This window comes from Monodon monoceros, unplaced genomic scaffold (genome assembly GCF_005190385.1).
Source record: "Monodon monoceros isolate NGI ecotype Baffin Bay Population unplaced genomic scaffold, NGI_Narwhal_1 Super_Scaffold_13, whole genome shotgun sequence".
Classification (NCBI taxonomy): Eukaryota; Metazoa; Chordata; class Mammalia; order Artiodactyla; family Monodontidae; genus Monodon; species Monodon monoceros.
The window spans coordinates 61,512,742-61,537,096 of NW_021703769.1; the positions used below are offsets into that span (position 1 = coordinate 61,512,742).

Sequence of the window (24,355 nt, forward strand, 5' to 3'; positions counted from 1 at the left end):
CCACTGCGCCACCAGGGAAGCCCTGAACCTTCCTTTTAACGGCTGCACACATGTCAGAGGCAGGCCAAACTAATTTATTCCCAATTTCTCTATAGACACAGAGGCTTTTTCCCAGTTTTTAAAATTATTACTAACCACACAGCAATAAATATTCTTGAACTTACATCTTTATGCACAATACATAAGATTGATTTCTAGAGGTAGACTAGTTGGGTCTTGAAATCTGTTTTTGTTTTTTTTTTTAAACAAAACATTCTCAAGGAACCCTTCACTCAAGGGTGTATGTAAAATCTAGTTTTAAGAAATGACTTTAGTTTCTGAAGATCTGGCTGACCCTGGCAACCTTAGTCATATGAGGGGTTAACAGGAGACTGGATTAATAGAATGTTTGAAATCAGAAGACCAAGAGCACTGAATACAGAGTCTTTGTGACTCTTTGATGGGTTAAATGGGAGGTTCGGGGGTTGAGATTGCAGCACATGAAAGGAATCAAGAGCTCACTACCATTTACAAGTACAAAGTTTATGCTTGGAATTCCATTTCAGGTGTGAAAATTCTAGATAATAGGCTAGCACTAAACTAAATTAAACTAGTTGAATAGTCATCAGTTCTTAGTCCTTTGCAGTGATTTTTTTTTTTCTCCTTGTAGGGAGATTTCATTCTGAAGATTGAGCCTCCTCTAGGGTGGAGTTTTGGTAAGTTAACAAATAGCCAGGTATACTCTGTAAAGGATTAGGTTATATGCTGAATATTAATTTAAATTGACAGAGTGCATAGATTGTTAAAATATTAAGGATTCCTTTCTAGTGTGGAAGAGGGTTTTTTTGGTTTTTTTTTTAACCACCTTGCCCCTATTACTTTAGAGTAGATTGGATTTACTTTAGACCTACTTTAAGATTTTCTGTCACATTTCTTACAGTTGGCATCTTTTCTTGTACCTCTCAGAAAACTCCACCTTAGCAGCTTCGTTCATTAAGTGTCAGTAGAGCTTGATGAATATAGAGGTCAGGAGTGGGGACTTGGTTCCTCTTCCAGGATGGCTTCTTTCGTAGCCCCCTCAGTGTTTTGTTTTGTTTTTTGTTGTTTTTTTTTTCCCCTCAGTGTTTTTAAAAAAATTTTTTCAGTGAATTAATGGCAACATTAAACATTGTGAGACTTGACATAAAAATCCAGATTTACTTCTCTTAAGAGATCAGAAGATCTGACAACCTTGGGCCTTACCAGCTCTGTGACGACCTTGGACGAGTTACTTCCGCTGGGTTGGCGTCCGTCTTCTCACTAGGGGTCAGGAGAGTAGTAGTACCTGCCTCACAGGCTACTGGAGGATTAATGGACCAGTGTATTTATGTGTTCAGAATCGCTGGCACATAATTGGCAATTAATTAGTAAACACTTAAAAGCAGTCTTTCCGCACACGTACAAACAAAAGCTGCAGACTTTCCTGAGGTGACTGTCTTTTAGCAAAGTCAGAGGAGCGGGAGTGGGCTGGATCAGAAGAAGGGGTCCTGCTGTGACGTGGCTGGTGTTTTTGGAGAGCAGAGCCTTGACGTTTCGGTAGAGGGTGTGTGACCCCAGTTCTGTAGCTTGGGGGGGAGACGTGGAGGGCCCAATTGTTCCTACCAGGCCTGCCTGTGTGTTAGAGGGGGAAGAACTGAGTCCCTGCTGTCACAGTGGCAGCGACAGCCAACTGGCATCTGGGCGACAAGCTCTTTCTCAGTTCACGGCCTGGGGTGCCTGGCTGGTGCGGTCCAGAAAAGTGGAGGGGAGTCAAAGCCAATCCACGGCCAGAGAGACGACAAATCGGCCAGAGAGGTCACAGATCGGTGGCTCGCAGGAGTGTTTTGTTTGAATCCCCTCCCTTCTTGTCAGTTCTTTTTCTTTTAATAAGTTTTTAAATTAAATTATAGCATACTTTCCGAAAATTGTACTCATCACAGGGATATCAGGCGATGAATTTTCACAAAACGAACACACTCACGTAACCACCACTTAGATGACAAGACAGAACCTGACCAGCACCCAGAAGTGCCCCATCCCAGGCACTTGCTAATCGCACCGCCCGACCTAAGATTATAGATTATTTTGTCTGTTTTGAACTTCATGTAAATAGAATCGCACAGGGTACGTTTTTGTGCCTGGTTTCTCTCCCTTGACAATTTTCACAGAATTCATCCTTATTATGTGTTAGTATATTAGTTCATTCTACTGCTGTGTGAATATCAAATGATTTACCCCCTCTACTGTTGGTGGACATTTGGGTTGCGCCCCAGTTTTGGCCGCTAGGAGCAGTGCTCCTGCGAACATCCTTGTACATATCATGTGGTGCACACATGTCTACATTTCTGTTGAGTATATACCCGGGTGGAATTGCTGGGCGATAGACTTTTTACATGTTCAGCCCTAGTAGAGATTGCCGGACAGCCAAGGTTGATGTCGCAGAACTTTGCTCTACCAGCCGTGTGTAAGAGTTCAGACCTCCACATCCTCTGGCTGTCAGTCTCTTTCATCTTAGCCGTCCTGGTGGTGGAGTGGTGGCCTCGCACTGTACTTTTGATTTGCATTTCCTGATGGTCCATGAGATTGAGCACTTTTTCATATGTTTCCTGGCCATTTGGATATCCTCTTTTTGTGAGCTGCCTGTTCAAGGTTTTGTCCATTTTTCACTGGTGCTTTCCCCTGTGTATGTGCATCATTCTTCATTTTACCAGAAATTCTCTTGACTGGTCCATTTTTTCCTCTGCTTCTCACTTCACGGTCTTCCGAACCTTTTAAAAACTCACCTTTAACCCCTATTATAATGAACTCTTCAGTTTTTTTTTTTTAATTTGACTTAGTTGCTAATATTGAAAAATCAGGACACGGCACATAAAATCCAGATTTCCAGTTGTTCTTGAGAAGGTGGAAGCTTGGGCAGCGCTGGGTCACGTGGCAGTAGAAGCTGTCCCCCTTTTTCCATTTGCTGCAGTCTGCACTTGGCCAGTCTGCTGACTTCTAATCCACCGGGTTACTATGGACATTGGAGTTTACAGTCCTGGTGTAATGTGGCCAAACTCCTGTACTTGGTCAGGAGACAGATGTGGAGCCAGACTTTTGGGGTTGAATTTGGGCTCTGTCCCTCACAAGCTCTGTGATTTTAGGAGATTCTTTAACCTTCCTGTGCCCCACTTTACCCCTCAATCGGCTGCAGATGTTACTACCTACCTGTAAGATAGTTGTCAGGATTAAGTGTACTTAGCTCAGTGCCTGGTATCTGGTGGGCGTGCAGTAATAAAACTCTTTGGCACTCACTGGATTTTCCATGGGACTCTGAGATACAGCTCAGCTGCAAGACTGTTACAAAAGTATATTACACTGTAAACTCTGGTTCCCTTTGGGGTGGGGGAGTGGGTGTCAGGATGTAGGGGTGGGAAGGAGACTTTTCCCTGTGTACCTCCTTGTGCCTTCGGATTTCAAGCCATGTGAGTGGCTCAAAAGTGAATACAGTGACAGTTAAGCAGTTCAATGTGTTTTACGCCGACAGTTTCATCCTGTCCCAGAACTCAGCTTGCTCTTGTGTCCTGTACCCTGTTCCCCCCTCCCCCTGTCATTGGGCAGAGCCAACCACCGTGGAGCTCTACGTGGATGGTGTGAGCGACATCTGCACGAAGGGCGGGGACGTCAACTTCGTGTTCACGGGCTTCTCCGTGAATGGAAAGGTTTGGCATTTGTCACATTCGCTCTGTGGTACATACTGGGTCTTCTCTTACCTTTAAAAAAGCAAGATGTTTTTAAACTGGGGGCTTTGAGCCCACAAGGGACCCACAGATAAGCTTCAAGAGGGCCTGGGAGCTCAATGAAATTGCATGTAAAACGTAGCGTGTGTTTTTAGGGGCCGGGTCTAGGTTGCTGGTCACTCCCCTGTCCGAGTATAGATACCAGGATGGCTTTTTAGAGGGACAGGTTCTCAGGGGAGAGTTCCCCCTCCCTGCACCCAGCAACGTGGTTGAGATGCGCATATTTATTGCCTTCCTTTTCTTCATGGTGGGTTTATTCTCCTTTCCCTTGACCCTGAGAGTGAGGGCCTTTGGTCCCGGCTTTTTGTGTGGGTTTCTTGTTAGAGATGGGGACCCTGGGTATTTATTCTTTCACAGTGGTTTGTAAAATAATTGTGCATCTTTAATTGAAGGTGTCTTAGAGTCAATGAAACAAGTGTCATTTTACTGTTGCTGTTCCCTCTCCCTGTCCCCAAGCCTCCCTGGGAAGGGTATCCACAATCTCTACCATCTTTTCCAAGGAAACTTGACCCAAAGAAGGTCATGGGCTTCGTGTGGGGAGCAGGATGGACCGTGCGGCTGGGAGGAGGACGTTGCTGCTGGGTGGCTCCTAACTCCTCCGTCTCCATGGCAGGTTCTCAGCAAAGGGCAGCCCCTGGGGCCCGCAGGAGTTCAGGTGTCTCTGAGAAACACAGGCACAGAAGCAAAGATCCAGTCCACAGTCACACAGCCTGGCGGAAAGTGAGTCATGCATGTTACGCCCTGCCCCGAGGCTAGAGCCGGGCCCTGATGTGGGGGGAGCTTTGGATTTAGGGAGACCTGCGTTCGAATCCTGTTTCGGCCTCTTAACTTCAGTCGGGTTCCTGCCCCTCAGGGCCTCAAGTTCCTCATCTGTAAAATGGAAGTCATTTGACCCATTACATCTAGCGTTGATGCAATGATTAAGTATGAGATAAATAAAGCAGGGCCTGGCATATGGTAGCCCTTCATTTAATGGTTGGGACTGGCTCTGGAGCCCGACAGCCTGGGTTTGAATCCTGGTTTCCCCATTTGCTAGCTGTCTGCCCCGGAGCAAGTTACTTAACGCCTCTGTGCCTTCGTTTCCTCATTTATAAATGAGGATAATCATGGAACCTACCTCTTAAGGTTATTGAGAAGATTAAATTACGATATTATCGTTTCAAACTGTCTGGCATAGAATATGTGCTTAATAACTTAGCTCAATACAGATTAGCTCAATTACGATTTTTAAAAATCATTTTATCGGGCTTCCCTGGTGGCGCAGTGGTTGAGAGTCCGTCTGCCGATGCAGGGGACACGGGTTCGTGCCCTGGTCCGGGAAGATCCCACATGCCGCGGAGCGGCTGGGCCCGTGAGCCATGGCTGCTGAGCCTGCGTGTCTGGAGCCTGTGCTCCGCAGCGGGAGAGGCCGCAGCAGTGAGAGGCCCGCGTACCGCAAAAAAAAAAAAAAAATCATTTTATCACTATTACATCACAGTCATTTTGTAGTTGGAACTAACGACTAATTAACCTTGCTGAGTCATATTTAAAGCATTTATGTAATGGATTTATATCGTTGAGTTGTAAATGTTAATAGATATGCCAAGATTAATATCAGAATAGTTCCACCTGATAATGTTGGAAGCATGCAAATCACCACTGACTACTTCAATACACAAATATGACTAAACTGCAGAATAGAAGTTTGTAATGAGTCTGTCAAGTACATCATCCAATTTTTAAATGATGATTGTTGAAATTATATTTCAGTTTTGAAAAATACTTATTGATGCCTCTCCAACCCCCTCCCCTGATCTGTAGAGGATCAGAGGAGGGGGTTGAATGTGGGACCTGCATTTTCTCTAGTTTCAGTAATTTGCTGCTGACCGTGCTGGGAAAAGTGACTTGAACTTTCCGAATCACTTTCCAAATCTCTTTCCTGTGCGCTAACTAAACTGACAGTAACATGCAGAACCGGGATGCTATGAACGTGAGGTAGAGGCTGAATCTTACCCAGGCCAAAATCCAGTGGCAGTGTCAACTCTTTTGTAGCAAATTGATTTCCAGGCTCTATCCAGTTATTATATGCAACATTGGATGTAATAAAATACCACCACAGAAAAAGAAATTGCATGAAATTTTTGGAGTTCATATTGCTGGAATTAGCCCTTTCATGGTCCGATGCTTTGCAAATCTAAAGAGCTAAATGTGTCAGAATCCTGGTAGTGGTGCTTCCATCGTCAGCTCATCCCACTCTGGTCTTGGTTTGTTCACAGCTGCTAGAATAATCTTTGTCAGCTTCTGGTTTCATCACAGTTGCTTTGTGCAAGAACCCAGATTGGCTTCTATTTGTGTCTGATAACAGGTCTTAATAAACTCTGGGGTAGGAGTCAAGCTCATTGTCACCTGCCCTCCCCTAACGCTCAGTGTCATCTTGTGTAAGCGTCCGTCTCAGCTTATTGGGTCTGTCCTCTGTTCTTTATCCACCTCTCGTCCATTCCCACTTCTTCTGCTTTGGATGCTTCCCTTCTCTCCTGTTCATGCCTCTCACGCTGTCAACACACACTTGAATGTTCTGTGACTGATCCTTGCTGAACCACAGGGACTGGTTTTTAGGCCAGAAATTTCTGGGGTTAAGGGAAACATGAGCCTTCCTTCCCATTAGCACACGACCCCCTCTCCTTGAACACAGCCAGTGCCCAATAAGTGTTGTCTGATGAGGACTTGTACAGCAAAGGATTGAATTTCATTTATGCTCATTTAACTGGCTAAGGGCAAGTTCGTGATAACTCAAACATTATTTTCTTATGCTTCCAGTAGTTGTCCTAAAATTAGAAGTGCTCGAGTTGTTGGCAGAAAGTGAAGTGGTATTTTGTATTTCTCAGGTTTGCGTTTTTTAAAGTTCTCCCTGGAGATTACGAAATCCTTGCAACTCATCCAACCTGGCCATTGAAAGAGGTGAGCATTTATTTCAGTTATGTCGATGGCCATGCCAACAGTGTGCTGGTTTGGGGACAAATGCAGAGGTTTTCAATTCCAGGTATGAAATGATTTTATGGTTTTTCTAGAAGTCGATGGAAAAAAACAATGGTGCTGCTGATCAGTTCGGTGGTCCTTACACAGGGAACTCCCTCCAGGTAGCACATGTTGCTTATGTTGGTTTCAGTTTTAGGTAACAACATTGTCATCCTGCTGTGAGATCCGTCTGTTATTAACTGTAGCTATTTTAAGCCAAGTCAACACCAGAAGGACCCGATGAGATTATTTTATTGTTCTTTTTTTAGTCTGTAACAGCAGTCTATAAATATACTTAACAGTTTAGAAACTCTTGTACATGTGCCCAAGGAGAATGTATAAGAATGTTTATTGCAGCTTTGTTTGTAGTAACAGAATACTATAAACAACCTAAATGTCCATTAAGAGGAGAATGGATTGTGGTTTCATCACACAGTAGAATTCTGTATGTCAGCAATAATGAATGAACCAGAGCTATGCATATCAATATGACTGTGCTTAAAAGCATAAAGTTGAAGGGAAAAGGCAAATTGCTGAAGGATAAGGAAATGTGATACCGTTTATATAGTCATTAGAAACACTTATGATAATACCACTTATGGATACATTCACATGTAGAAAATTGTAAAGACGTGAGTGGGAATGGCAAACAGTATATTCATTATGGTACTGATGTTTGTAGAGGGAGGGAGGAAGGGGACGTGGGCATCTGCAAGGGTCTAGAATTGTGTTTCTTCTCTTTTATTCTTTAGCTGGTTGGAACTTATATAGGTGTCCTTTGGTATAGATCCCTATATCTATTTTTTGTTTGACTGAAATAGTTTATAACAAAAGATCAAAAAAGGAAGAAAAATACTAAGCGAGGTTCTGTAATAACTGTGAAGAAACAAATTGAAGTTAAGACTTAAGGAACATTTTGACAGGCTTAGTTTTTATATTAGTTTTGAGGCTGCGTCTCATTTTTTGGCTAAAGAAGCATCAATATTTCAGTTTTTACCTTGTAAGTTTTACGCATTTATAATTGATGATATAGTTTCACACCTAGATATGTCTGTATTCTTTTTATGACTTTGTTTTCAGGATTTTTCTCTTCTGGGCAACATTGAAAAATGTTTCATTTGAAACTCCATAGCTTACACATTATAAATAGAATACATTTTAAGGTTTGCATTGTCTGTTAATTGTATACATAAAGGAATTTGAGTTTATTCATGTAAAATTGTGTTTTAAAGTAAAGCAGGCTGTTAAAAGTCAGGATAATGGCTGCCCTTTGGGGGAGTAGTGACTGGAAATGAGCATGAGGGGAGCTTCTAGGGTGCTGGTTCTGTTCTGTGTCTGGGTGTTGGATGCATGGTGAGTTTGGGAAAATCACTGTGCTGGACGCTGAGACTGTGTGCAGTGTTCCCCATGTGAATTATACTTTGACAAAGAGTTTAAAAATACACATATACCATTAAACATGGAAAAAAATAAAGCATGTTCATTAAAAAAATTGGAACATACAGAAGAGCATAAAGGAGGGGAAGTGGAAAATCTGGAAGGTGGAAAACTGTAAAAGAGGTAAATTGTTACCATCTAGACGAAATCACCATCATCTCCATTTTGCCACAGTTCCCTTCACTTCATTTTGCGAATTAAAAAACAGTTGTTTTGGTACTACACGTGCAATTTTGTATGTTGCTTCCCCCCAGTTAATATTTTAGTGTCAGCATGTCCTCGTGTTGTTAAACGCTTTGTGTTTATTCTTTTGGAAGTTGACATCTTCTCTTGTAGGCGAGCACCACTGTACGAGTAACGACCTCCAACGCCAATGCCGCGGGCCCCCTCATAGTGGCTGGCTACAACGTGTCTGGCTCTGTCCGCAGTGACGGGGAACCCATGAAAGGGGTGAAGTTTCTTCTCTTCTCTTCTTTAGTAACCAAAGAGGTAAGCAAAGAAGAGTGAAGAACAAGAGAGATTGTGGGCAGGGCTGGGGGCACGGGGGATCACAGACTAAGAATACACGGTTTCAAATGCAGGTCAGTTTCAGACTAGAAGACAAACGTACGGTTACCAAAGGGGGAAGCGGGAGGTGGGGAGGGATAAATTAGGAGCTTGGGATTAACAGATAAACACACCACTACATATAAAATAGATAAACAGCAAGGTTCTACTGTGTAGCACAGGGCACTATATTCAATATCTTGTAATAAGCTATAATGGTGAAAGAATCTGAAAAAGAATATATATATGTGTAACTGAATCACTTTGCTGTATACCAGAAACTAACTCAACGTTGTAAACCAACTATACTTCAATTTAAAAAAAAGTAAATAAAAAATAAAATGCAGGTCAAGGTTGATTTATAGTTTCAGCATTTAAGAACCTTGTGTTTCTCTGTTGACTCACAAGAAATTGAATGTCTGCACTGGGAGGCAGTGGAATTCAGTGGAAAGTGCACTGGCTTTGAAATCAAACAGACCCAAGTTCAGACAAATCCCAGCTCTGCCTCTGACCAGCTGTGTGAACTTGGGCCACTCCGGTTTCTTACCTGGAGGATGGTGACCATTTTTAACTTTTCAAACTTGAATGTAAAGATTTTATAATCTACTATGTCCTCTGCTCTGTCCTAGGTTTCAGAAATATATATTTTGTGAAATAAAACTTATACAAGTTTTTTTTTAAATTAATTTATTTATTTATGGCTGTGTTGGGTCTTCGTTTCTGTGCGAGGGCTTTCTCTAGTTGTGGCAAGTGGGGGCCACTCTTCATCGCGGTGCGCGGGCCTCTCACTATCGCGGCCTCTCTTGTTGCGGAGCACAGGCTCCAGACGCGCAGGCTCAGTAATTGTGGCTCACGGGCCCAGTTGCTCCGTGGCATGTGGGATCTTCCCAGACCAGGGCTCAAACCCGTGTCCCCTGCATTGGCAGGCAGATTCTCAACCACTGGGCCACCAGGGAAGCCCCTACAAGTATTTTTAAAGCATGGCTATTTGATAGTAATCAGAGCATGTAAGTGGAAAAGGAAGTTATTTTGGGTTTTTTCTCCCGGCCTAGGATGTCCTGGGCTGCAACATCTCCCCAGTGCCTGGGTTCCAACCCCAAGACGAGAGTCTGGTGTATTTGTGCCACACGGTCTCCAAAGAAGACGGCTCCTTCTCCTTCTCTTCGTTGCCGAGTGGAGGCTATACTGTGGTGAGTGAAGTCGACTTCCGTTCTGTTTATGTTTGGGACACATATCAACGGGAAAAGTCAGTGCCATTTGGATATCAAAGGACTGAATGGTTGGCCTGCAGTTCCATAAACATTTTATTTAGCAGTTACTGAAGATGTAACTCTGTCCCCTCAGTAACAGCTGGGAATAGTGCAAGTCTTTCTCTTGCACAAATCTGAGTTATGATTAATAGTGTCTCTTTGCCTGCTTTGAACCCCTAGTTATTTGTGGGCTGCTGGATTTAGTGTTAATATTGATGGTTGAATCATGTTATTGGCTCTTGGTAATTAACTGACTTTTTCTTCCAGATTCCATTCTATAGAGGGGAGAGGATTACCTTTGACGTTGCTCCTTCTAGACTTGACTTTACAGTGGAACATGACAGCCTGAAAATTGAGGTAAGGCCTCTCTGTTGGAGTGCCCATCCCTGGGCACAGGTGTTGCAAATGTGTTAAAAAAAATCAGTTTATCTAGAAGTACTGTTGGAAAAAAACAGAATGTTGTACTCTCTTCCACTTCATTCTGGGATCCACTAGATCCTTCACCTCTCTCACATAATGTCTTTATCTTAGAGAATTAGAGCCCTATTTACATCTACTTCATTCAATGAAATATATTTACCAAGTGTCAATGACATATATTTTAGGTACTGTTCTAGCGATGGGCATATAGCAGTGACCCAAAGAGGCAAAAGTTCCTGTTTTTGTGGAATTCATGTTCTAATGGCAGAAAGAGACAATATACTTAAAAATAAGTAAATAAGAAAGTATATGAGAAAGTCTTTGTTCTTTAGAAACGTAAAGCAAGAAAGGAGATTATATAGTTTCAAGGTTAAGATAGGGTTGAGGTCTCATAGGTTGTTCTTGGGAAGGCCTTAGGGTGAAGGTGACTTTTGAGTAACAACCTGAAGGGGAAGAGGCAACGAACTGTACTTACATCTGTGGGAAGAGTGTTTAAGACAGGGAATGGCAGGTGCAAAGGTCCTGAGGCAGGAGTGTGGCCAAAAGGTTTAGGGAACCCCAGAAAGGCCAGGGTGGCTGGAATGGAGCAAGTGAAGAAGGGAGGAAGAGGAGAGAGTGTCAGAGAGTTGGTCGGGTAGGTTGTGCAGGTCCTGGTGGGCCATTCTGGGTAACAGTTGGCACCACTGAAAGGTTCTGAGCAGAAGAAGAGGTGTGTCCCCTCCAGCTGCCATGTTGAGAAGAGTCTGCAAGGGGCAAGGTGGAAGTGAGGGACCAGTTGAATAGGTGAGAGCTGACAGAGCCCGCAGTGGAATGACAGGTGGGGTGATGGATGGGGTGATACAGGCCCTAAAATAGATGGTAAATGTGTTTTTCATCATAGTTCTATCTTTAATTACAGACATAGAAAATGGTTACTGTAGAAAATTTGCTAGATAGAGCAGATCCCCAAAGAAAACAGCAGTCTTTCATAAGTGGACCACCCAGTGTTACAGTTATTGAAAAAATTAAATTTAATCGTTTTATTTTAATGTTACATTAGAAAGTACTGTGTTAAAGTAGCTTAAACTGGTGGGAGCTAGCTTTTAGGTCACATTCTCAGTGGGGGTCTCACTCTGCCTTTTAAGATTCCGTAAAGCATTTGACTGTAGTGCTGTGCCCTGGAAGGGGGGTGGAAGGGTGAAGGTCAAGTCCTTCGTGCTTCAAGGGGCTTGCACAGAAGGATGGGGGCAGGTGAGTGGGGAAAGACATTTCCCAGATCACAACCAAATGCAAGGTTTTAAACAGACATGAATGGAATTTCAGGGAGTGGCTTGTAAGCTGTATGAGGTCGGGACCGTTGAGTCTTATTCCTTACTGTATTCCTAACAGGTGATTTAGTGCCAGGTACATGGTAGGTGCCTAATAAAAGTGATTGTTGAGTGAATATGTAATTTAATAGGTGGGTTACCCACATCTTTTTAGAAGGATCAAGAAGAGCTACCTGGGCTTCCCTGGTGGCGCAGTGGTTGAGAGTCCGCCTGCCGATGCAGGGGACACGGGTTTGTGCCCCGGTCCGGGAGGATCCCACATGCCGCGGAGTGGCTGGGCCCGTGAGCCTTGGCCGCTGAGCCTGTGCATCCGGAGCCTGTGCTCCACAGCGGGAGAGGCCACAACGGTGAGAGGCCTGTGTACCGCAAAAAAAAAAAAAAAAAAAAAAAAGAAGAAGAAGAGCTACCTGACTAAAGAGGAAGCCATTTTATTTTCTTAGAGCTCAAATGCTGTTGCATATATGCGTGCATGCATGCATCCATCCATTCATTCAGGAGTCATTTATTGAGTGCCTACTGTGTAGCAGGTGACTGAGTCAGAAAAGGTCCCTATCTTCATGAAGCTCACATTCTAGTGGGAGGTAGACAAACTAAAAGAAATCAAACAAGGACATACCAGATATTGGGGAGGTTTTTGCTGAAGCCTAGAAAGTAGGTTAGTGTGATGGACAGTAACTGGCTGGGGCGTGAGGCAGGGGCTCCCGAGAGAGGGTAGTTAGAGCATCTCAGAGGTGGTGACAGTTTGAGCTAAACCTGAAGGACGAGAAGGGGCGGCCTCTCCCCCGTCCTCTGCAGGTGTGGGAGGAGATCCAGGCTGAGGGAGCAGCTGGTGTGAAAGCCCCTCGTGGGGGAAGCATGCAGGAACCCAAGATCAGGGTGGCTGGAGCCCAGCTGAGTGCAGAGAGCCAAGCCCTGGCCCTCACAAGTGAAGAGGGCCCAGACACGTAAACCAAGCGGAAGACAAGACGTGGGAAGGGGCTGCGGGTGGGTGAGCTGGGAGGGAGCTGGCTGGCATGGGGCACCAGGAGAAGGCAGCGTAGGCAGGGGTGCTGAGCGGCGGCGTGAGGGGCGTGAGGGGGGCTTCTGCGGCTCAAGAACATGACAGCCTCCTCCCTGTTCTTCATCTTCTAGCCTGTGTTCCACGTCATGGGATTCTCTGTCACTGGGAGGGTCTTGAACGGACCTGAAGGAGAGGGTGTCCCAGACGCGGTGGTCACCCTGAACAACCAGATCAAAGGTGGGCAGACACGTTGGGCCCTGGCCTGTTTGTCTGGGCTGGGTTTTGCTCACAGAGAGGAATGGAAAGGAAAGAAAATCTTAACGACTCTATGAAAACATGCCAGCTTTTGGTCTCGAGTATCCCTGTGTAGATGAGGGCTACACAATTGTTTTTGTCTCATCCTTTGTTGGCCTGTTTTTGTTTTACAGTCAAAACAAAAGCCGATGGCTCGTTCCGTCTGGAGAACATAACAACCGGGACGTACACCATCCACGCCCAGAAGGAGCACCTCTACTTTGAAACCGTCTCAATCAAAATCGCACCCAACACGCCTCAGCTGGCTGACATCATCGCCACAGGGTAAGGCGGGCGTGCGGGGCCTGGAAGCGCCGGTGCTTACGTTGGCGGCCAGCGGAGGACAAGACCACCTTCTATCTGACCGTGCGTTTCTGCCAAGGGTCCACATCCAGTCTCAGACACCTATGGAGAAACTCAGGCTGGCTTCTTTAGAAAGATAAGAGCTAAGTGTTATAAACTGAAGGTGCTTAACTGTTAGCTGCTTCAAGAAAGTCATCTTGCTTCAAAGTTAAAATGGGTTCAAGTTAGGAGAAGATCTGTTACGTCTGACTTCACATCTGTGAGGCCTGCCTTGGCTTCACTGGAAGATAATGTAGTTGGTTGAGAACGTTTGCTGTAAGATGCTTCGGGTCGTTGTCACAGTTCTTCCCACTTTGTACTTATTGTGAGTTGTGAGGGGATATCCCGTGGTTGAATTCCTGTAGTTTTACCAAGTAGTGACAGTGCCTAGTGCAGAGAACCCTGGCCTTGGAGTCAGAGTTTGGGTCTTTCTCTTATCCGTGTGTCACCTATAGAATGGGGAGGCTGCCATCCCTCCTTGGCAATAGGTGCTCACTAAACAGTAACTTAACGGGGTGGGGATTGGTGAGCAGGGTCTGCGTGGAGAGAAGCCTCTCAGAGCAGCGCGGTGCGGATGGGGGCATAGCACTTGGTGTTGCTGGAGTGTAAAGTGCTGGGTGGATGAAGGGGGCAGATGTCAGAGGGCCTCCTCACTCCCTGTTGGAAGACGGGGATTTTCTCCACCGGGGAGAAAAGTCAAGGGGCCGGTGAACGGTGTGAGCACGGAGGTAACGTGGTTAGATTTTTGTCTTCAGTGAGACACTGTGGTGCCGCGGCTGGGGGGAAGGCCTCGAAGGGGACAGGTGAGGGTGCGGGAGGCCTGAAAGCAGAGTTGACGAGGGCCTGTCTTATGGGGAAGTCAGGGACAGATCGGGAAGATGTCTCAGGGTTCCCAGCCTAGAGGCTGGATGGCTGTGGACGGGGAGAGGAGCCTGTCTGGGATGAAGCTTCAGTTTTGGCCGCGGCGGTCCATAGGCCCACTAGGTGGCACTCTCCACCACGTGCTTGGATAGATTGTAAATCGGGAAGACTCGGCCGCAGGTGGCAGCCGGAACCTCGAATGTGTAAGAGCAGGTAGAAGTGGATCAGTGGACCGGAAATAGAATGTCAGCCTTCGAGGGGTGGCCTTAGGAGAACCTGGGGCGGGGGTTTAGGTGTGACCTCCCGACGGTCTCGGAGGTCCAGGAGCTGAGCCCTGAAGGCATGCTTTATTGGCTTGGTCGCTGAGGAGGTGACCGTTGTCTGTAGGCAGGTGGGGGGGTCCAGGTCCGGGGTTCAGTGTTGAAAGGCAGGTGAGGAAGCAGAGCACCCGTGGAGCCTGCTGCCGTGTGTGCCGTGGTGGAGCCTCAGGAAGTGACTCCTGGGCTGCAGTTCTCCCTGCTTCCCTCATAAACAGTTCTGAGCGGCGACTCCAGGTGAGCCACCATGATAAGTGCTGGGTGTGTACAGGGAACCAGGCTAACGTCACAAAGGCAGGGGTCCAGGAGACAGACTGAAGACGAGAAGTCAGTGACGGTAAGTTGGGGTGGGTGTGCAGGAAGAGCTCGGGGACTCCGAGGGGACTTCGTTTAGGTGGGGCACTGTGGAAACTGAGACCTTTGGGAGGACCGAAAGGTAGCCGAGTGGAGGGCTTGGCAGGCAGAGGGGACAGCGTGTGCCAGGGCCTGGAGGGGACAGAGGAGCTCTGGGGTCGGGGTGGGGACAGCCAGCGTGGCTGGGGGCGATGGTGAGGCTGGAGGGCCACGTGGCCTTGTAGCCATCTTGTGGGGATGGGCTTCTCCCCAAATGAAGTGGGAAACCATTGATGAGTTTTCATCAAGGGAGCCGCGTGGATCAGGGCATTTTGGAAAGTTTTGGGGTTTTTTTGTCTTTTTTTTCCTCCCGACTGCTGTGTGAAGAGTGGATTGGAGGAAAGCCAGAGTATAAGTGGAGGGCGTAGATGGGAGGTGTGACAGTTGTCTGGAGGAGATGGTGACTGGTGGGACCTGGGACCCTGCTGGTGGGGGAGGGAGGAGGCGTAGGTGGATTTGATGAGTGATAAGGAGGCTTTGTGCATCAGAGCCCAGGTTTCCTATTTGAGCATCCAGGTAGATTGAGGAGGTGCCATTCATGGAGATGAGAAAACGTAATTTAATTTAATATTTATTTTCTTCTTTAAAGTGGAATATTTGGGTCAAAGAAAGAGAAACAACATTTGTTGAGCATAATTGGAAAAATTCATCATTTTCCTTTTGGTCCGTTTGCCTTTTAATTCATTGATATTTCTTACTCTTTCTGTTTTTCCCTTTTAAAAAAATTATTTGCTAATTTATTTGAAAATCAAACTCTGACTTCTGTCTAAATGGCAACGAGAATATAGTTGTCTTACGATGCACCAAAATTACTGATTTCTCTTCATTAATGTATTAAATCCTGATGAAATAATTTATTGACACATCAATTTTAAGAGCTTCAGTATAACAAAACACTGTCTTACTGGCTTTTTAGTTCTTTTTCTAAACTAAAACAATATATATTTGAGGTTTAGGGTAATTGGACACTTATCTTTAATTGAGAGTACGAGCTAAAACTGATTGTATGGTTAAAATATTTAAAACTTAGGCAAAGAGGTTCAACTTGGAATGAATAAGGGGACTTGCCCCCCGACATGGGCACAAATGAAGGGAATATGGAAGGTCCTTGAGAATAATTCTATCAGTAGTCCCTTCCTATCCATTTTCTCTGATAGTACACAGTAGGGAACCAAAAGGCAAACCTTTGAATCTAGATCAGGGGCTGGCACACTTTGTCAAGGACCAGAGAATAAATATTTCAGACTTCATGGGCTGATAAGGTCTCTGTGACGAAACCCGCTACAGACAGTTCATAAATGAATGGGCTTGGCTGTGTTCCAGGAAAACTTTATGTGTGGACACTGACGTCATAGTAGCATGTTGTTTATTATGTCATGAAATAATCTTTTGATTTTTTTTTTTCCCCTTTAAAAGTGTGAAAACCATCTTCGCTCACGGTCCCTCCCGAAACAGGTGGCTGCTATGACTTGGCCCGTGGGCTGTGGCGTCTTGCCCCTCCCTCACTGTCCAGCCTGAGCCCCCATGGCCAGGCTGGTCACATCCCTTTAGGGAGATGGCTGTGCTCTCCTTCGCTCCCAGACTTCACACACACAGCGTTCCACCGCCTTCTTGTTCCTTCTGCTGTTTTTTCTTTGCAGCATAGTGGGTGTGCCAGCATTTAGTGCACCCCATAATTATCCAGCGCTAAATCTGGCATTTTTTATTCTCCTTCTGTCAAAAGGCACAACTGATTTTTTATCTAAAGTGATTCTCTTTAAGATTAGAAAATATTATCTTTAGGCAGTTGAAGAAGCGATTGTGGCCTCCAGCTGTGGGACATTATTACACTTAAACGCACCAACTGTCTAAAAATGAAGACGGTCACTCCACGGATGCCGGGCTTCGTTGGTGTTTATTAGTGAGCAGATGTGCCTTTCATGTGCTTCTGGAGGTGTGCCTTGTAGCACTTTACACACTGCTCATTGCAGTCTCCAGTCTGAGCCATTACCTTAATAGGGCTTTTCACTTATAAGTTGCTTCTGTGGCTCCTAGCTCCTAAAGAGTTCAGTTTTAGCGCTGCATTTTTGTTTAACTTAATTACCTTTACTATTCAGATCTCTCAGATTGCTTTTATCTGTGCATTATATATAATCACAGGCAAGGAAGGCGTCTTTGATAACCCTGCCTTGTTTTATCCCCTGGGTAATACCACACTTTCATAGGCAGCTTACAGCTCTTGCTTTTTTTTTTTTTTTTTTTGCCGTACGCGGGCCTCTCACTGCTGTGGCCTCTCCCATTGCAGAGCACAGGCTCCAGACGCACAGGCTCAGGGGCCAGGCTCACGGGCCTAGCAGCTCCGCGGCATGTGGGATCTTCCCGGACCGGGGCACGAACTCGTGTCCCCTGTATCGGCAGGCGGACTCTCAACCACTGCGCTACCAGGGAAGCCCAGCTCTTGCTTTTAAGGACTAGTCCACATTCTCAGTTCGAGGCTGCTCCACCATCCACGACCCAATTATCTGAAGCATTTTTATCATCCACAGATTGTTTGAAAATTGCCTCTGCAGTGGGAGATGGCCAGATGTCACCCAGAACATACAAACAGCCCTGCCCCGGGCCCTCGCTCTGCCTTTTCCTTATGCAGAAAGAGGTCCAATCTTCTTTCTAAAGGTTGCTTTTAAAACTGGAGTCATTTTGGCTACATTCCTGTCTCTTCATTAAGATCATACTAGTCTTAGGGATGAGGGCTGAAAGAGGGATGCATAGTTTGGGTTGCTAAGCACCTTTCCTGTGATAATTGAGTTCTCATGCTGGAATGAACGGTCCCCTTGTTGCAGGTTCAGTGTCTGTGGCCAGATATCAATCATTCGCTTCCCCGACACTATCAAGCAGATGAGTAAATACAAAGTTGTCCTGTCCTCTCAAGACAAGGACAAGTCTTTGGTCACCGTGGAGATGGATGCTCAGGGATCATTCTGTTTTAAAGCAAAACCAGGGACCTACAAAGTCCAGGTATGACGAGTTTTGTTCTATTTAAGATATTTGAAAAAAACACCAATGATTTAAAAAGGGTTATTTTAAAATGGGGTTAGAGAAGGAGCATTTCCATTCCCAGCTTCTTATTTTGAAATCTTTACATTCCTGCATGTCACAGTTAGTAGAGCAGACAGGCAGCTGGTTCGAAGGTGACGCAACAGGCCTTTCTCTTTTCCAGTCCTGATGTTTATTAGGGATTAGTATCAGGCTGCCAGTCATGCCTCCACCTTCTCAGGCTTCTGGCTGCTGTTGAATATCCACGGGTCCCCAAAGGAGATCGCAGTGAACTCTTTATTCATGGCAGCTCAGTAACATCCACAGAGCATGGCTTCTGGACCCTGAGGCCAAACAGAGCTTCCCTTTTCCTGCCTTGCTGTAAATTGAAGACGCTGGGCAGGCACCACCTAATTTCTCCATCCAGGCAGGTAGAGAAGCAGGGGAGACCCTGGCTTGTAGTCTCACCGCCAGGGTGAAAGCCTGAGCACTGGTGGGGGCAGTGGGCAAGAGATGAGACAGAAGCGGAGGTCAGGCCACCGGCCCCGTGGGGTCTCAGGCTCTCACCCGTCAAGTCAGCTGCTCCCTGGGGAAGAGCAGGGGAGGGGACTGGGAAGGGTCCTTCTAAGACTTTGCTCCCCTGTAGGGCCAGTGGGATCCCCCCCCCCCCACCGCTAAGGAGATGGGGTGGGCGCACAGCCTTGCCCCTGCTTCCACGAACAGCATACTGTGTGGGTAGGCAGCTCCTTTACCAGCCAGCCAGTGTCTTGTGACGTTGGCCACACGAACAAGCCTTTAGAGGCCCTTTCAGAGGCATAATCAGGCCCTTTTCCAGGGAAGGGCAATTCCAGAATGTGATCTCTACCAGGGATGAAGAAGGCGAGCACCGCCTCCTCTCCCAGTCCCTCTTGTGAACTTGACAAAGGCACACAGAAATGAGGGAAGAAGAAATGGCCCAGTTCCACTGTTGGTCATCCACGTGGCCTCCACAAGTTCACAGCTTGTGTCACGAGTGACCTCAAGCCAGGATCAGGTTCTGGGATTTCGTATGGTTTCCACCTGGGTGCACATGATCAATGACCGCTTTGCGTGCCCTGATACGCTTCTGTGTACACCTGGCGCTGCTGAAGGCTAGTGCTTTATGTCTGCCTAGAAATATGTTTTCTTCACACCGGCTGTATGCAGATTTGTTGTGATTATAAAACTAGGCCTAGGAATGATCCTTCGTCCTACAGAATCCGTTTAGCCTTGGGCCCAGGTGGATGTTCTGGTGCCACGTCGGCCAGGGAGCAGCGGCCCTGATGCAGCCGCTGACCTTGTTCTGTGTGTCCCACAGGTGATGGTTCCTGAGGCGGAGACCAGAGCGGGGCTGATGTTGAAGCCTCAGATGCTGCTTCTGGCTGTGACTGACAGGCCTGTGATGGACGTGGCCTTCGTGCAGTTTTTGGCATCGGTTTCAGGGAAAGTCTCTTGTTTGGGTAAGATGTCAATTGAAAGCAAGAACAGATAGGTTCAAAGAAGTAAGTGGGGAGAGGTGGGATTTTGGTGAGCTTTTCCTCACTGGGCGGCATTGAAGGTAAAAGCAGAAGCTGCTCCAGGGGAGTGGTGTGTGTCTGAGAGTCTGTGTCGTGTGCAGTTCTTTCTGAATAATTGCCACAAACACCATATCATTTCTCTTTGAGTAATGCTGCCTTGGCTTCCAGAAGAACATGTGGGTTTCTTTTTATTGCCCTCTGACTCTGAAAGGAAGATGGTAGTTGGGCCCAGGTTTCCATCCCAGCTCTGTCACTTACCACTGTGAGACTGTAAGCATGTACTTGCCCAGCCTCTGTTTTTCTTCTGTAAAATGGGAATACTACTGCTCTCGGGGTTTTAATGAGGCTTAAATGCGGTCATGTCAAGAGGGAGTGTAGCACAGTGGTTAAGATCTTAGACTCTGGAACCAGACCGCATGGGCTTGAACCTTTGCTGTGTGACCTGGGGTAAGTTACTTAACCTCTCTGTGCTTTGAGTCCCTCATCTGTAATGTAGAGATGTTAATGGTACCTACCTCACAGGGTAGTTGTGAGGATCAAATGAGTTACTGTATGTATAGCCGTTGGAAGTACCTGGAACACAGCAAGAGCCATATAAATCTTTGCCATTATTAGTAATATTACTATGATGATGATAAAGGGCCCAGTTCTATACCTGGTATGAAGTGGATTTTCAATAAAGTTTCATCACCTTTGTCTATTTTTCTCTTGCTCCTGTTGATGCTCCATAGATATTACTTCCCCTAATGCAATAATTGCTGGGTGGCTTCATTGTTTGGTACCGATGACAAGCATAGGGGGAGACTTCCTAGAATCAAGTAGATGCATGTTAGCTTTGAAGGAACCTCCTGGCACTGTCCTTCAGGAGCTGAGGGATGGGAAGCAGCACACAGAGATTGAGGGTTCGAACGGGTGCTATGGTTCACAAGGCAGTCAAGTGAGGCCCCCGCATCTTTTCTCTGCAGACACCTGCGGTGACCTGCTGGTGACCCTGCAGTCCCTGAGCCGCCAGGGCGAGAAGCGAAGCCTCCAGCTCTCCGGCAAGGTCAACTCGATGACTTTCACGTTTGACAGCGTGTTGCCCGGAAAATACAAAAGTAAGAACCGAAGGCAGCACTTCCTGTCTTTCTAAACTTTCTAGAAACCTGCTCTCAAGCTGCATCCCAGCTGTACAGTTGTACTTGTTTAACTCTTCTTTACCCCTTGACCTTGAATGTGCATTATTTAGCCTTGGGCAGTAATGCAGAAGTCGAGGCTTTATGAGCTAACTGCCGCCTCATCAGGATGACCCACACGCTTCTTCTCATGCCATTTTATTTCTAAATGCCGGAAAAGAGTGTGAAATAATTACACGGACGTGTTCTACCACTTAGCAGCTGTGTGAGCGAGGCAGCTTACTTGATCTCCCTGAGACTCAGTTTCCCCTTCTGAAATAGGAGTCATAGAACCTTTCTGCAGAATGTAGGACTCATGAAATCCAGTATGTGAAGCCCCTTGCACAGGGCCTGGGAAGCAGAAGGTGCTGGCGAATGTTGTTTCTCTTTTCTCCGCCTTTCTTAAGAAGCTCCCATTGCTTGTATTTTTGCTCTGTCAGAGTTTAGCTGGGAGCTGCTGGCAGTGAATGGCTTATAAAGTAGGCTGATTTTTCTAGGGAATTATATTTTCTATTATGTCAGGTGTTGGCAAACTATGAGCTGAGGGCGACTGCCTGTTCTTATGAATAAAGTTTTATTGGAACACATCCACGCCCACTTGTTTGTTTATCGTCTGGCTGCTTGTGTGCTGCAGAGGCAGAGTTGAATAGTTGAGACCATGTGGCCCGCAAAGGTGAAAATATTTACTCTTTCACACCTTACAGAAAAAGTTTGCCAATCCCTGAATGTCTTACTTGTAGTCTGCTCTTAGGCCCAGTTGAATTTCTTTCTTGGTGATTTTAATGGCCATTGGTTTCAGTTTTTCTTTAGCAGTTACTTATTCCCAGTGTGATTAGCTCTATGTGTATACTGACACACACACACACACATACATATTTGTTGGTATGTATGTGTATAGAGGCTCACACATAGAATTCATTAGCACTGTTTTTCTGGGGGCATTCAGGGAGGCGGTGTGCTCTGTTCCCACGTGGGTGTGTGTTGTGTCCTTTGCAGTCAGCATCCTGCATGAAGATTGGTGCTGGAAGAACAAGAGTCTAGAGGTGGAGGTTCTGGAGGACGATGTGTCAGCGATTGAGTTCAGGCAGACGGGCTATATGCTGAGATGCTCCCTGTCTCACGCCATCACTCTGGTAAGCGGAGCTTCTGAGGATTCTCTTATGTGGAATGACACTCGCCTTTTAGAGAGCGAGAAGAACTAGCATGCTAAGAGTATTATCAGCATAGATAGTCAAGGCGGATTCCCTTTTCTGCCCCTCGACTCACCCACCTGTTACGGAAAGCACCATGAGGAAGCATTTTAAGTCCCTTAGTGGAAAGAAGCCTTTGTTTGGGAGATTTCCTTGTCCTGGCTCCACATTAAATTTTAACTTTGACTAGTGATTTGGGGAAGCTGTTGCCGTAGTGCAAAGCACGTGGGCTCTGTAGCATCGGGCAAGTTCATTTAGTGTTTGTGAGCCTCAGTTTTCTCCTCTAAAATTGAGATCATAATACTCACTCCCCAGGGGCATGGTAAGGTTTAAGTAACCCTCTTACGTATTTGAAGTTTTCCTGGCCATACACTGCTATTGTTTATGAACAGGTGCAGCTGAGGACAGAGTTGGTTATTCTCTTGTAGTCACTGAAGCTGGATTGGCAGTGTACGCAGTGGATTTCAGGAAAGGGAGCACCTGTGTACACCTATGTAGACCCAGTCATGAACTTTATATAATTTTTTTACTTCCAGCAATGGCAGATGTCACTGTAAGGTCCCAGTGGAGAAACGGAGGCAAATGGCAATTAAGTGGCCACTTATATTAGACACCAGAGGCAGTGAGACTGGTGTCTCCAATACCAGTTGAATGCTCTAACCGCTTAACTGCAAGTGCTCAACAAACAGCTTTGTTATGAGAGAGGGGTTGATTAATATCCAGTTGAGAATAAGTAATAGACATTTAGGAAACCATCCCTTCCCTTAAACCCTCCAGTGGATTTCCATTTCCCTTAGACGGAGATCCATCTTCCTTAACAGTGGCCAGCCCTTCGTTAACTTGTACCTTACCCCTTACCCCTCTCCCCTTCACTCACTGGGCCATGGCATACTGGCCGCCTCGGCCGGTTCCACACCAAGCTCGGTCCCTTCTCTGGGCCTTTGCACATACTCTTCTCTGCCTGGAATGACGTGTCTTCTGCACAGTTGAGTGTATTTGCTTTTTCTCATCACTCAGGCTGCAGCCCCAATGTTACCTGCTCAGGAGGGGTCTGTTCTGAGGCCAAGCTGAACAGGCCTCTGCGGTGGTCCCTCCCTATCCTGCTCCCTGTTTATTTCTCTGTAAGCTCTGTTACTTCCTAGCTGAAATCTACTGACTTCTTTGTTGACTACCTGGGTTTTCTCTCTTCCTGTATTAGAATGTAAGCCTCCCTGAAAACAAGAGCCACGGCAGCAACCAAGGCCCAGCCTTGAGTCTGCCGCATAGCAGGTGCTCAATAAATATTAGTTGATTGAATGAAAAAGATCACGTTTTTGTTGGTTTTGGAAGCTTTTTGATTTTCCTGTGGCGCCCAGCTGCTCACATGATTAATGGGCAAAACAGATGACTGGTTCAGAAACAGAAATATTATTAATCATCGCTGTGTCTCCATCTCCCCTAGTAAGTCATTGTATTGGCTTTGGTCCCTTAGGAATTTTATCAGGATGGAAATGGACCTGAGAACGTGGGGATTTATAACCTCTCCAAAGGCGTCAACCGATTCTGCCTGTCCAAGCCCGGTGAGTCTGGAAGGATTGATGTGCTACGAGTGAGAGAAATGGAAAGGCACCAGAGGGTGGTTTTAAAGGCATTTTTCCCTATCTCGGTTCAGTTTGCATCAAGCTGTCAACTTTGGCCGTGGTTAGCTCCTCTGGAGGGAGCAGCATTTTTACCCAAAGAAATAGAGGTGGGGGCTGGCATGTGTTCGCAGGCTCTCGGGTTGGAGTTGGGGCCAGACCACTGGGCCCTTTTCACTTCTAAAAGGATTGCACCATCAGCCCATGACCTCTCCTGATGAGTGATCTTTTTAAGATAAAGATTGGATCATCTCCCGCCTTGCTTAAAGTCCTTCAGTGGCTTCTCTGTCAATGACTCTATTGAGATGCAATTTGCAGACCATAAAATTCACCCATTTAAAATGTGTTCAGTACAGTGATGTTGAGTAACTATACCTAGCTTTACAACGATCATTATAATCCAGTTCAGAACATTTGCATCACCCCAGTAATATCCTTCCTGCATGTTTACATTTGATCTCTATTCCCAGCTCTAGGAAGCCACTAATTCATTTTCTGTCTCTATGGATTTGCCTTTTTTGGACATTTCATATAATGAAATCATACAATACTGTTAATTTTTAGGCTTCTTTCACTTAGCGTAGTGTTTTTGAAGTTCACCCAGGTTGTAGCAGGTATTAATAATTGGTTCCTTTTTATTGGTGAATGGTATCCCATTGCATGGCTATATTACAGTCTGTGTATCCGTTCACTGGTCGGTGGGTATGTGAGCTGTTTCCAGCTTGGGGCTATTATGAATAACGTTGCTGTGAACATTTGTGTACGAGTCTTGGTTTGGACATTTGTTGGGTAGATACCTGGGAATGGAATCATATAATAAATTTATGTTTAATTTTTAAAGAAGCTGCCAAATTGTTTTCTGAAAAGGCTGTATTTGCCATTTGATATTCCTCCCGGCCATGCCTGAGGGTTCA

The 24,355-nt window shown here is 45.9% G+C and overlaps 1 protein-coding gene across 2 annotated transcripts in view; it reads left to right on the top strand.

Annotated features, from left to right (window-relative positions):
• The window catches only part of LOC114894132 (nodal modulator 1), a 52,577-nt gene that overhangs the window by 4,535 nt on the left and 23,687 nt on the right, over positions 1 to 24,355 (top strand). The window contains exons 3-16 of one of the 2 annotated variants that reach the window (XM_029220472.1): positions 650 to 695; positions 3,595 to 3,695; positions 4,387 to 4,493; positions 6,638 to 6,710; positions 8,541 to 8,693; positions 9,803 to 9,940; positions 10,268 to 10,357; positions 12,859 to 12,964; positions 13,156 to 13,306; positions 17,754 to 17,928; positions 19,283 to 19,424; positions 20,447 to 20,578; positions 21,632 to 21,768; positions 23,297 to 23,384. In XM_029220472.1, the coding sequence (XP_029076305.1) occupies positions 650 to 695; positions 3,595 to 3,695; positions 4,387 to 4,493; positions 6,638 to 6,710; positions 8,541 to 8,693; positions 9,803 to 9,940; positions 10,268 to 10,357; positions 12,859 to 12,964; positions 13,156 to 13,306; positions 17,754 to 17,928; positions 19,283 to 19,424; positions 20,447 to 20,578; positions 21,632 to 21,768; positions 23,297 to 23,384 (1,639 nt within the window). The remainder of the gene's footprint in view (positions 1 to 649; positions 696 to 3,594; positions 3,696 to 4,386; positions 4,494 to 6,637; positions 6,711 to 8,540; positions 8,694 to 9,802; positions 9,941 to 10,267; positions 10,358 to 12,858; positions 12,965 to 13,155; positions 13,307 to 17,753; positions 17,929 to 19,282; positions 19,425 to 20,446; positions 20,579 to 21,631; positions 21,769 to 23,296; positions 23,385 to 24,355) is intronic. The other variant, XM_029220473.1, reaches the window with a different exon arrangement.